The sequence below is a fragment of the Diorhabda carinulata genome, chromosome 2 (genome assembly GCF_026250575.1).
Source record: "Diorhabda carinulata isolate Delta chromosome 2, icDioCari1.1, whole genome shotgun sequence".
Taxonomy (NCBI): Eukaryota; Metazoa; Arthropoda; class Insecta; order Coleoptera; family Chrysomelidae; genus Diorhabda; species Diorhabda carinulata.
Window position 1 is genome coordinate 23,846,805 of NC_079461.1, and position 11,257 is coordinate 23,858,061.

General features: G+C 28.2%; 1 protein-coding gene across 3 annotated transcripts in view; it reads left to right on the forward strand.

The window, feature by feature from the left end:
• The window catches only part of LOC130903750 (nuclear hormone receptor FTZ-F1), a 342,850-nt gene extending 334,654 nt beyond the window's left edge, over positions 1-8,196 (forward strand). For all 3 annotated transcript variants that reach the window (XM_057816007.1, XM_057816006.1, XM_057816004.1), the window contains one exon: positions 23-8,196. In XM_057816007.1, the coding sequence (XP_057671990.1) occupies positions 23-169 (147 nt within the window). In that variant the 3' untranslated portion in view covers positions 170-8,196. The remainder of the gene's footprint in view (positions 1-22) is intronic.
• The last annotated feature ends 3,061 nt before the right edge of the window (positions 8,197-11,257 follow it).

Sequence of the window (11,257 nt, forward strand, 5' to 3'; positions counted from 1 at the left end):
TTTAAAATGTTCGTTATTTTAGGATAAATTTACCAAGATGCAACAACTTTTGCCCGAAATTCACACCTTAGCAGCGCGAGGAGAAGAACACCTTTACCACAAGCACTGCTCTGGCAGCGCTCCCACGCAAACTCTCCTTATGGAAATGCTTCACGCCAAGAGGAAATAACGGCTGCCGTCCTCCCCATCTTCACGTTACCATATCTGTGTGCAATACCGGCTTACACTCTGTATATAGGTTACTGGAAATCTCATTAAATAGTGGACTAGTAGAAATAAATTTTATGAAGGAAAGCTCCAGTTCTTCTCCATACGGATTATTCTAGCCTTAAGCTAGATTGGAGAAAAACCAACCTTCGAATTTTTAGCTGTTTGATTTCGGGACAATTCTTATAATTCTGTGAATTGAATATATTGTTTAAAATAGTTTCAAAGTCTTTAAAAGGTTGGTTGATAAACTTCTGTGGTAATATCGAATATTATACACGAAGAACTTGGATAATACTACTCATGCTGTTTATGCTTTCCTTTATTTATGTACTTGATATTATTTCTACTAGTTTATAAATATTGTTGACATTGATGCCTTTTCGAAGTACAAAGAGCAAACCACATATTTTTCTAATAAGGTAGACCTCAGGCCACAGCACCAAGCTCTGAACATTTTTCGTTGTTTTTTTTTTATTTATGTTAATGTTGAAGTTTTGGATTTTTTTTATAAAATACATTCCACGAGGGTGTGTTCCCGAGGGATACAAGGGCATCCTATAATTTTAGGCTAGGAAGTCTTTATAGCTTTTTTTCGAATGTCGAGTGAATGAGACTGTTGAACGTGCACAGCACTAAACAATGTGTTAACAGTAGTACGTGTAGCTTAACCGTGGTGATGGACTAACAGCTCTGGGCGATGGGGGATTCACTGTAAAAAATGTCAGAATTTCTTTGAAAATTAACAAATTTTTATGGAAAAAGCCATTAGCTGGAGTTATTCTATTACAAATATTATAGTGTGATTCTGTTGTGAGGATTGTACTAAGGAATATCTTCTATACACTCTTATCCATCAAGACTTCATATCTAAAAACACTATTATTCATTTATCAGATACTGACTTCAGTATATAAAATTTGTAATTTCATTGATATTTTTACTTGTTCGGTCTAAAGTTGATTAGCTTTTTTAAAATTTGTAGACCAAAATAGATTTTTAAACAATTTGGTGTATGTTCTTACATTTCTGAGATTTTCTTTGAATCTTAATGGGAAATTTGTGATATTTCAATTTTATGTAGTTTTATATATTTTCAAGAAAATATTCCACAATTTCCACATATCATAATTCAAAGTACCTTGGCAAATTTGTCATTTACTTTGTTGATTTTCAAATATTTTGATTTTTCTTCCAGGTAATACTATTTTATGAACCATTGTCTGAGTAAAACTAACAGCTCTGTAATATTATTTGTAATTATTAGATGTATTGTAAACTTTATTATTAGTTATTAAGTTTAACTATATTATATATTATGTTATTATTATATATATTATAAATATATATATTATGAATGTTAAAATGATAATCAATAAAAGTAAGAGCAGGGTACTGTGGTCTAAAATTTTTGTGTTAATTATCAAAATGGTGTAAGAGTAACTCAACAACACTAAAAACAAATAACAGTTATTTCACAAAATACTGCTGCAAGAATATTTAACTTAAATCGCATTAGTTGTTATGGATAAGTTTCGAAAATTCAAATGTTATGTATAATTTATTTAGGAACAAATATAATTTTTATATAAATATTGATTGAATTTGAACATTATAATTATTTTAGTATTATAGTTATTTTAGAATAGTTTTTGGCAGGGACAGAACACTTTGAGGAAGTTTCAGTAATTTGTAGGCCAAACTACACACTACAATTTAGTCCTATGTAGAAAAATGCAAAAAAATGGAATGTTATTAATTGAAATAGAAGAAGTGTTTCTTTTTGCCATATCCATAATATTGTTGTTTTTCCAGAAATTATTTCCAAATATTCACTTATTGTTTTTCTTTTGTTCTTTAGTCTATCATTCCTGTTCCAAAATTTGATTATTTTCTCAAATTTTTATTCAGTATTTGTCGTTAATGTCAATTGTGTGTTTCTTTAAATGAATCATGTGATTCAGATTTATTACACTACCATCATCGGTTATTTCTACACATCCATCTTTATTGTCAATATCAATAACCATGGGAATCATCTTTATACATTATCATTAACCTGAAATAATTAGATTTCATTTTTAGATTAAAAGGTTATCGTCAATAATAACAGTTCTATTCTGAGTGGTCTTTCTTTCAATATATTTTCTCCTACATTTATATCTGTAAAGTTTATCAAATCCATTTTTTTTAACAAAAATGATCAAGCTTTTATGAAAATTACCTTATTATTCATTAAGTTACTGTTTTCGTGCAGAAATAGCCTGTTGGCTTTTTTATTTTTTTTTAAGTTTTTAATAATCTTGTTTTCAGTATCAGTCATATAGTATTTTCAATATCTATTTGAAATTGCAATTTGTTTTAGTAAATTTTTATATCAATATACTAGGTTAGTAACTTACTAAGTCAAATGGTTCTGTTTGGACACTAAAGATTTTGTACTTTGTGAATTTTGTACACTGGTTGCGTTGTTTTGATTGAATATCCCAATTATTTTAAAATTTTGAGACAAACATCGGCCTTTTGAAAATATTTTTGTTGGTCATTTTTCATCTTTCTCATTTGATGTTTACTATCATTGACAGTTGAAAATACTGTGATGATTCCTCGGTGTTGTGATATCCTATCCAATAGCAACAAGCTTCATAAACTTATCAGAAAAACACAGTGAATAACAAAATTAATTTTGAAATGTACGTTATACATTAATGGAACATAGGAATATCACTGTAAAATAATTAACAAAGTGTCCAACGTATTCCCACTTTGCTTTTAGAGTAAATTACTTGTCTTTAGTTTCATTAGCATTGAATTATATTCTAATTAAAAAAAGAGATGTGAGGAGTGTAAGTCAATCAAAAATGATGAATTGAAAATATTATTAATTAAGATAGAACATGTCACAAATAATTTAAGTTTAATTTTAACTAACAGTACTTACAATATCCAGCATATAACAAATTATATTTAAATTAATCATTTGAAGCAAAGCGAGTCAGAACACATCCACACTTACATATTTCCACTGAAATCTGGTAAAATGGAGTGTGAATCTATTGGAACAGTTTAGTTTATTATAATTTATTACAATCTTTACTAGAGATTGAAAGTGAGTTAGTTGAAGATTTTACAATGGTATTCTGATGTTTCATGGTGTCTTTCAATACTAAATACACTTTTCAGTTTCTCATATTATATGAAATAAGTCTACAAACTTAGGACAATTAGGACAAAAGTTTTGTCTACCTTTCTATTTATAAAATTTGGTTATATTTATTATGATTAAAAAATTTTTATACATCGTTTTATTGTTTCTTTTTAACTTTATACCTATTAGTAAGTTTTATTATGTGAAATAACTGTGGTTCTTAATTTTTTTCAAACCTAATACTACCAATTATTTTAAAATGATAATGCAGGTTACCTAATTGGTTGTTTAAAGCAAACAAATCGAGTCTTCTTTATCAAATTTTTGCATATCTATTTGTAATATGTACAGATATTGTAACCTTAAAATTTTTAAACCAATATGTTTGAAGACTTATTCACAACGTGCATTATGCAATAAAAAGATTATTTAAAATTCTATGTTGCTTTTCTTTAATGCTCCAAATGTTCTTGCTTTTCTTATTCATTAGTATAGTTTGTTTTTTCTTTTGACATTGTTTCTTTTATTGAGATATGCTGATTTCTCTGACAGGAGAGAATTACTTTAGATTAATTTAAAGGTTACAATATATTATATATATACAGTATTGGAAATAGTTAGCTGAACATGGGTAGATCATGAAGTATCGAACCAACTTTGTTCCAATCCATCTATATATTCCAATCGAACACCTTTATAAATTATAAAAAAACTCTGTACTCGATTAGTTATTAATCAAACTGTACAAAGATGAGATCGGGGAGGCATAAATCTTATTCACAAAAATGAGGTTGGTAAGAGACTTCACATTATTGAACCTGTATTTTGTAAAATATTTTCTAATACTGTATGCTATATATGCAAGAAATTATTTCCAGAACCATACTTTTTAAGGTGTTAACTTTGTGATATACTAATGTAAATATGTATAGAATTGAGCTTTATAAAATAAAAACTTATTTTTAAATAATCCTACATGTTTAAATGTTCATAGAGACATTAAAAATTATTTTTTTACATCACATTGTTGATTGTTCCAAAGTTTATTGGTAAAAAATCAGATATCAGATTAGTAAGAAAAGTGATCACATATTTTATTATAAATTTAGGGATGTTGTTAGGTTTATTCAACCATCACTTTGAATATATGAGTGTTAAGTATATACTTTTATCAATATCTTCCAAATAATATTTCCAAATATCAATTTTTTTTACTTACGTAATACTGGAATTAATTCAATTGATTTTATCCAGATCCATGTTAAGAGTGGAATTTAGAAGTAGATATATATTTTGAAAACCCTGTTTTTTAGGAATAGGTAAACAAATATATCTCTGAAATCATAATTCTTGATATGGTTGAAAGTAATTTTATATAATTGTGAATGAAAATGCTTTAAGAGAAAAGAAGTTATATTTCTAACACTATTTATATTGAAAATTAGTTTGTCAGCTATCCTACACACTTGACAATTGAATAGTCCAGAATCTTTCATTTCAATTTATTAACTTATGATTCTTAATTGAGAAAAAATCTCATTAAAGGTGCTTAAAACATGAAGAGGTACATTTTAGCTCCATCTTCATGTACTCAAAAATAATGAATATACAAATAAGTTTGTGATATATAAAATGCACTTACTTAAAATTTACTGATTCTATAATACCATTGCTTCCTTGTTTTAATTATAAACACATATATTATGCCTTCTTTCTAAGAGGGCAATTCGGAAAGTAACCTCCAAACCGCTGTTAAAAACAAACATGCACAGAGAAAAAATAATTTATTCACATATCACAGGTACTCGTACAACTCTCCTCTATTTGTCAACTTAGTTAGCCAGCATAATTCAACTTGTCCTAAAGTTTAACCAATCTACTTCTGCATAAAAAACGACAGCCTGAGATGTCAACCAATATGTTATGACATTTTTCCTCTTCATCCTAAATGCTCTTTCTGAAGCCATTTCTTCATTGCAGTGAACAAATGATAATCAGAAGGAACCAAGTCCGGTTTGTAGAAAGAAGATTTAAACACATTCTATTTAAATTTACATAAAACTTATCATGTTCTTATTGCAGTGTGAGGTAGTGCATTAACATGTAACCTCAGAATACTGTCCCACTTTTATTCTGGATGGCTTTTGTCAGTTTTTTCTTAGAAGGTAATTATCAGCTTGCTCGCTGAAAAGTATGATGGACTTTTTTGTCTCTGTATTGACGTGCACTTCACAAGTTTTGTTACCGAACATAATCCGATCAAAGGTTCTCTTCATGACTGTGGTATTAAGAAAAATTCTAAGAAAGTGTCATATACACTAGCTTTGCAAATCAATGTTAGCCTTTTCAGTACCCTCCTTACATATAACTTTCAATCGCCCAATTTTTCTGCGTTGATGTATAAAACTGCCCGAGATATGTTTGAAACTTGTTCTCAAAGTTGAGACTTACTACAGGTCTTCCACTGTGATTTGTCGTGAATGTTTGCACTAGACCATCACTGATATAGTATTTTGACACAAGTACATCGTACCACTTTTTATACGTCGCAATTAGCGGAATTTTCTATGTCAGTGCACATTTTGTCGCTTTACAAGTAGCAACCGCCTCAAGATATATATATATATATATATATATATATATATATATATATATATATATATATATATATATATATATATATAGATATATATATATATATATCTACTAGAAGCTTATTGAATCGGATTTAATGTGTATTTGATTGATCGAAGACGATCTAACCTTCTAACCTTACTTTTAGCGCCACGCCTCAAACGCCTGCTAGTTTTCGAATTGCCCTCCTACATAAAGTATTTATATTGACAACGAAACGAGCTTACACTATTTTAGAATGAACTTATTTTGGTTAATTGTCTTTTGTAAATAGCTTATTGTATTGTTGTTAGGTCATTCAGTTACAAAATTATTTTAAAATAAACATTATATGTCAAAACAAAAATATATAATATTTTTTAGAAAGTTGTAAAAATCAAGATTATTCACAAACTATTTTGAAATTAAATTTCTCGCTAATTTGAAAGTATTTGGGTTCTACTGTTTTTTTTAATATTATTCTTCATGGCTTTTATTGTCAATTTCGTTGACATGGTCAATAAATTTTACCTTATTCAGATTATTTGAATTATCTCACTAGCAGTCCTTCTTCCTTTTCAGGGAGGTATATCAATAAGTACAAATTCACTGGATAAAATTACTTTTTGGAAAGTGCGAATTTTCCATATGAATTAGTCATATATTGGCAAGTATTGAATAATACTATTATTTATTAGAATCTCTTTATTTCATAATTTTACAGTAGTTTTAGAATCATTTCAGACTACCGAACTTTGTTTTAGTCGAGTTTGTTTATTTGATTAGATTCTTACCATCTGTAATGTTAATATTGTAACTGAAAGACTGATTTGTTTTAGTTGAAAACGCTCCCGATAAAGGTTGTGAAATGTTAGAAAAGTTATTAATCATTTAGATAGATGCAGGTATGCTTAGTTGGCAAGAGATTCTTATTGAGACAATAACAAATTAATTTAATTGACAAAAATTATATTTATTATAATTTTTCTTGAAAAATGAAATTTCATATGAAATATTAGTTTATTTCATTGAATTTATATAACAAAAGCAAAATGATGAATGAGTAAATTAAGTGAGATCAGTGTAATTTTATTTGAAGGGTTGCTTCCTATACAGTAAGATATATGTATACAATAGGCTTGTAGTGATGTAATACGAAAATGTGAGATAATAAGCAGTTAAAGAGAATTTTGAAAACTAAAATGTATCGTTTACATGCATCAAAACTTTTAATACTGTTTGAGGTTCTGGAACTGATTTTTTTAAAACTTTTGATAAATACGGAAATTATAAACACAAAGTATATTATAAAACTAATAGATTTTATGTGTCTTGAAAATAATATTGGCAAATGTTGAGCCTTGAATAAAAAAGCATTTAGTTTTCCAAATTGATTGCCAAAATTTGGAAGGAGGCACAGTACAAGACTAATTAATATATCATGTAAATTGTCTGTATAAAATATTGATGTATGAATTCTGAGCTAGTTACTTTGTCTCATAATATTTATGAGATGTCGAAAAACTAATTTAAACTATTTTTTGCCTAATGTTAAAAAAATGGTGAAATATCACATTCCAAAGTAATACATTTTATATTCATTTTACTTTTACTATATTTAATGTTCTGAAGGACTATATTTACAATGTTTTTTCGAAAAACTATATTTACAAGCGATTTTGGCATTTATTTGATGCTTCTTCCAAATATTTTGCAGAATTATATATTATAATTATTTCAACGATTTCTAGCAGATTTTTCACATTTTATTTATAATAAACAATATTTAGTCTTGTTTATGAATGATAACGGCCTGATCTATTTGCCTTGAAAATAAGTTTATTTTTTGTGTTCAACGTGGGTCTTGTACATAGTATCTTCTATGATAAGAAAATAACATTTAAAATGTGAACCTTTGTCCGCATTTTAAAAATGTTATCCCCACTGAAAGATTTGTTTGCAAAAACTTCCATAGAGTGTCCTCGCAAGGCTTTGGTGCGAGTCCCATTGTGCTCTGTATTTTCTAAATTTACCACTAATTTATTTTTGAGTATTTGTATGCCCTTGTTACACGCATGGGGCCCAGAGCTTATATTATCTTGAGAAAAATATAGATATATTTATATATTAAATACGTACACTTATTTAAGCTGTGTGATTGAAAGGTTGTAAATATAATTTATGTGGATCAAAAGTGATTGTAGAAATAAATCACCGTCATATTATAACATTATTTTATTTGTTAAGCCTCTTCCTAATATTTTACAGTACTAATAAATTATTTTACTGTAGCATTCTATGACACAAAGGGTAGTTGATTACTAGAAAAACTTATTGTTAGTTCTGAGTCTGTAAGAATCATTTTCTTTTTTCAAGCACATAATGAAGGGAGAAAAGTTTCAGAGCTAGATTGGAATAATTATGGACAAAGGTTCAAAAATTATGAATTTTGAATTAGAAAGGAATATGTGTAGAATGAATATGATGATATCTCACGAAATGAGCTACTTAAAGGTCATCATAACAAGGGATTTCTATGGAAAGAATGGAATTTATTAGGATTTTGTCGATGTTTCTTCAAACAGTATATTTTTGCATCACTTTACTTCCAAGTGTTGATATTAGCTTTAAATATTTCAATATTTAAAATAGAAGAGACCTAAAATCAAGAACATTTAGATGCATTAATATATCAAAAGGTCTAAGAAATAAGAAATTAAAGAATGTTATTTCAATGTATTGGTATCGGAGAACTTTTAAAGTCATTTAAATTAATTTTGCAATAGCCTCTAAAATTCAACGATCAAAACAATTCATAAATGACATTCATTTTTTTATTATTACCTATCGAGGAAAACTTGTCACCATGACATATATAATTAAAAAACTATTATGAAATGAGCAGAAAGTTCCATATATTCGCAAAGGAACTTAATTTTTTATTTAGAAATTTCAAATTACTATTATTGATCTAATTCAAATCTATGAATTATTCACATACATTAACAAATATAAAAATATGTGAGATCTCATTTTTTGATCCTAGGTTTTGTTAGCAATTCGAATTTTTGATCTAGTTACTGATATTGTTGAAAATGATCAATTGCTATTTCTATAGCACAATAATTTTCATTAGTATTCCCCAAAATTCATTAATAATTTACTGATAATTTTGGGAATATAAAATATAAAAATGAAAAGGTTATTTTCCAAATCTACTGCTTATAGTGTGGGCTCATTTTCTCAAATATACAATATTAACAAGTTAAAAATTCTAATGAGCTGACGTATTTACTAGAAAGAGTTGACTACACCTATATGAATTATACACTTCCAACCTAGTTAGTAAAATATGTAGAAGTTTGTACTAATATATTGTAATCTTCTATGAGATTTATTCCTTTTTTTCACACCCATATATCGGATTCTTCACTTTTTGGATATTATAGCTAAAACTGAGTTTATTTCGTAAGTCGAGCGTTCTTCTTGTTTACCCAATTTTTTTTGAAACACTCCTTGGTGTCTGTTACACACTCAAACTATTTAATCAAATATAAAATAATCTATTCAAATATATTCTGAATTGTTGGTGTGTGTTGAAAACCATAACAATAGACCAGTGATCCAAGGACATAAAACCAATGGAGTTGAGATATCTAAAACAAAGATGTGCGCCGCAGTTGCACGTGGAGAGGAATTTTGTGGAATCTATACAAGGACATAATTCTTTGATCTGATTATTTTCAATTAATTTACTCAACCTCTTAGTAAAATTAGACTATTCCCAAGCAGAGTCAACTTTCTTTCATAATCTATTTTTCCGGCGACATGGTATACGAGAGTAGACCCAGAAAAATCTCGCCTGACCTAGGGATGGCGATAGTTGCTTGAAAAATACCTCTGTAGTAGAAAGTATTGTTTAGTATATGTTTCAAGTTTGAAGACGTTAAGTTTGTTTGGCAGCCATCAATAGTTAACGTTTTCAGTAAATTTGTAAACATGGAAAAATTGGTTATCGTTTTATTTGAAAAACTTTGGTCCAACCAATACAAAAACTGAACTAGATTCTACTCTAGCCGAGACTGCCTTTTCGTTATAAACAGTAAAATATTGGGTAGCAGAGTTTAATCGAGTGTTTGGCAATGTTTGACAGAAATAAAGCTGAATTTTTACACCTTTTCATAACAATGGATGAAATGTGGGTACATCACTTCACACCCGGATTAAAAGAACAATCAAAACAATGGACTGAAAAGGGAGAGCCGGTTATTTTGAAAAAAGAAAAACTGTCAACGGCGAGAATTATGCGAACTTATTGCAACGTTTAAGCGAAGAAATCAAGCTAATCGGCCGCATTTGGCTAAGAAAAATTGTTGTTTAACAAGATAATGCACCAGCTCACACATCCGTTTTTGCAATGGCCAAAATTAATTAAATACAATTTGAATTGCTACCTCATGCACCCTATTCGCCAAATTAAGCCCCCTCGGATTATTTTCTGTTTCCAGACTTGAAACAATGGCTCGGTGATCAAAGATTTTTCAATAATAAAGAGGTTTATGGTAATTTAGAGGAGCTTATTATAAAAAGGGCATCGACGTTGATGGGAAAAGTGTATTGAGCTAAAAGAAGATTACGTTGAAAAATAAATATGTTTTTTTCCAAAATTTTTTTGTTTTTTTGTTGGTCCTTCTGGGACCATTCTCGTTCATGAAGAAGTATTTATTTCTTATTTACCATTATAATAAAATGAAATCCCGAAGCTTTCATCACGCAAACATTAAATTATAAGTACAAAATACTATTGAAGAATCTGGAAAATGTTCTATTCAAATGAGAGAAGTAAATAGGATTGGCCCAATTTGAGGAGAGGTAATATGTGATAAATATGCCCAATATCTTTGCTTAAATTAGTTAATAGGCTAAATAAGAAAATTTAATTTTAAAAGATGGAAACTAGAGACCGGAAAAATAATCATATTATAATATATGATAGAACATGAACAACTGGTGCAATATGTAGATTGCAGAAACTATTAAGTAGATTCATTTTTAAATAAATCACAAGAAAACGTAGTCCTGATAAAATAAATGAAACTTAGAATACTTTGTTTGGTATATCCAGGTATGAAGAGCAGAAGTGAGTAGATATGTATATTATTAAAAAGAAAATTAAATTTATTGGGAATTACAGTAAAAATTCTTCAAGTACTAATTTATTTTGTGTGTTCTTTTCGTTCCATAAAAAATAAAAGTTACCTTATAGCTGCTTTTTAACAATTCGCATAT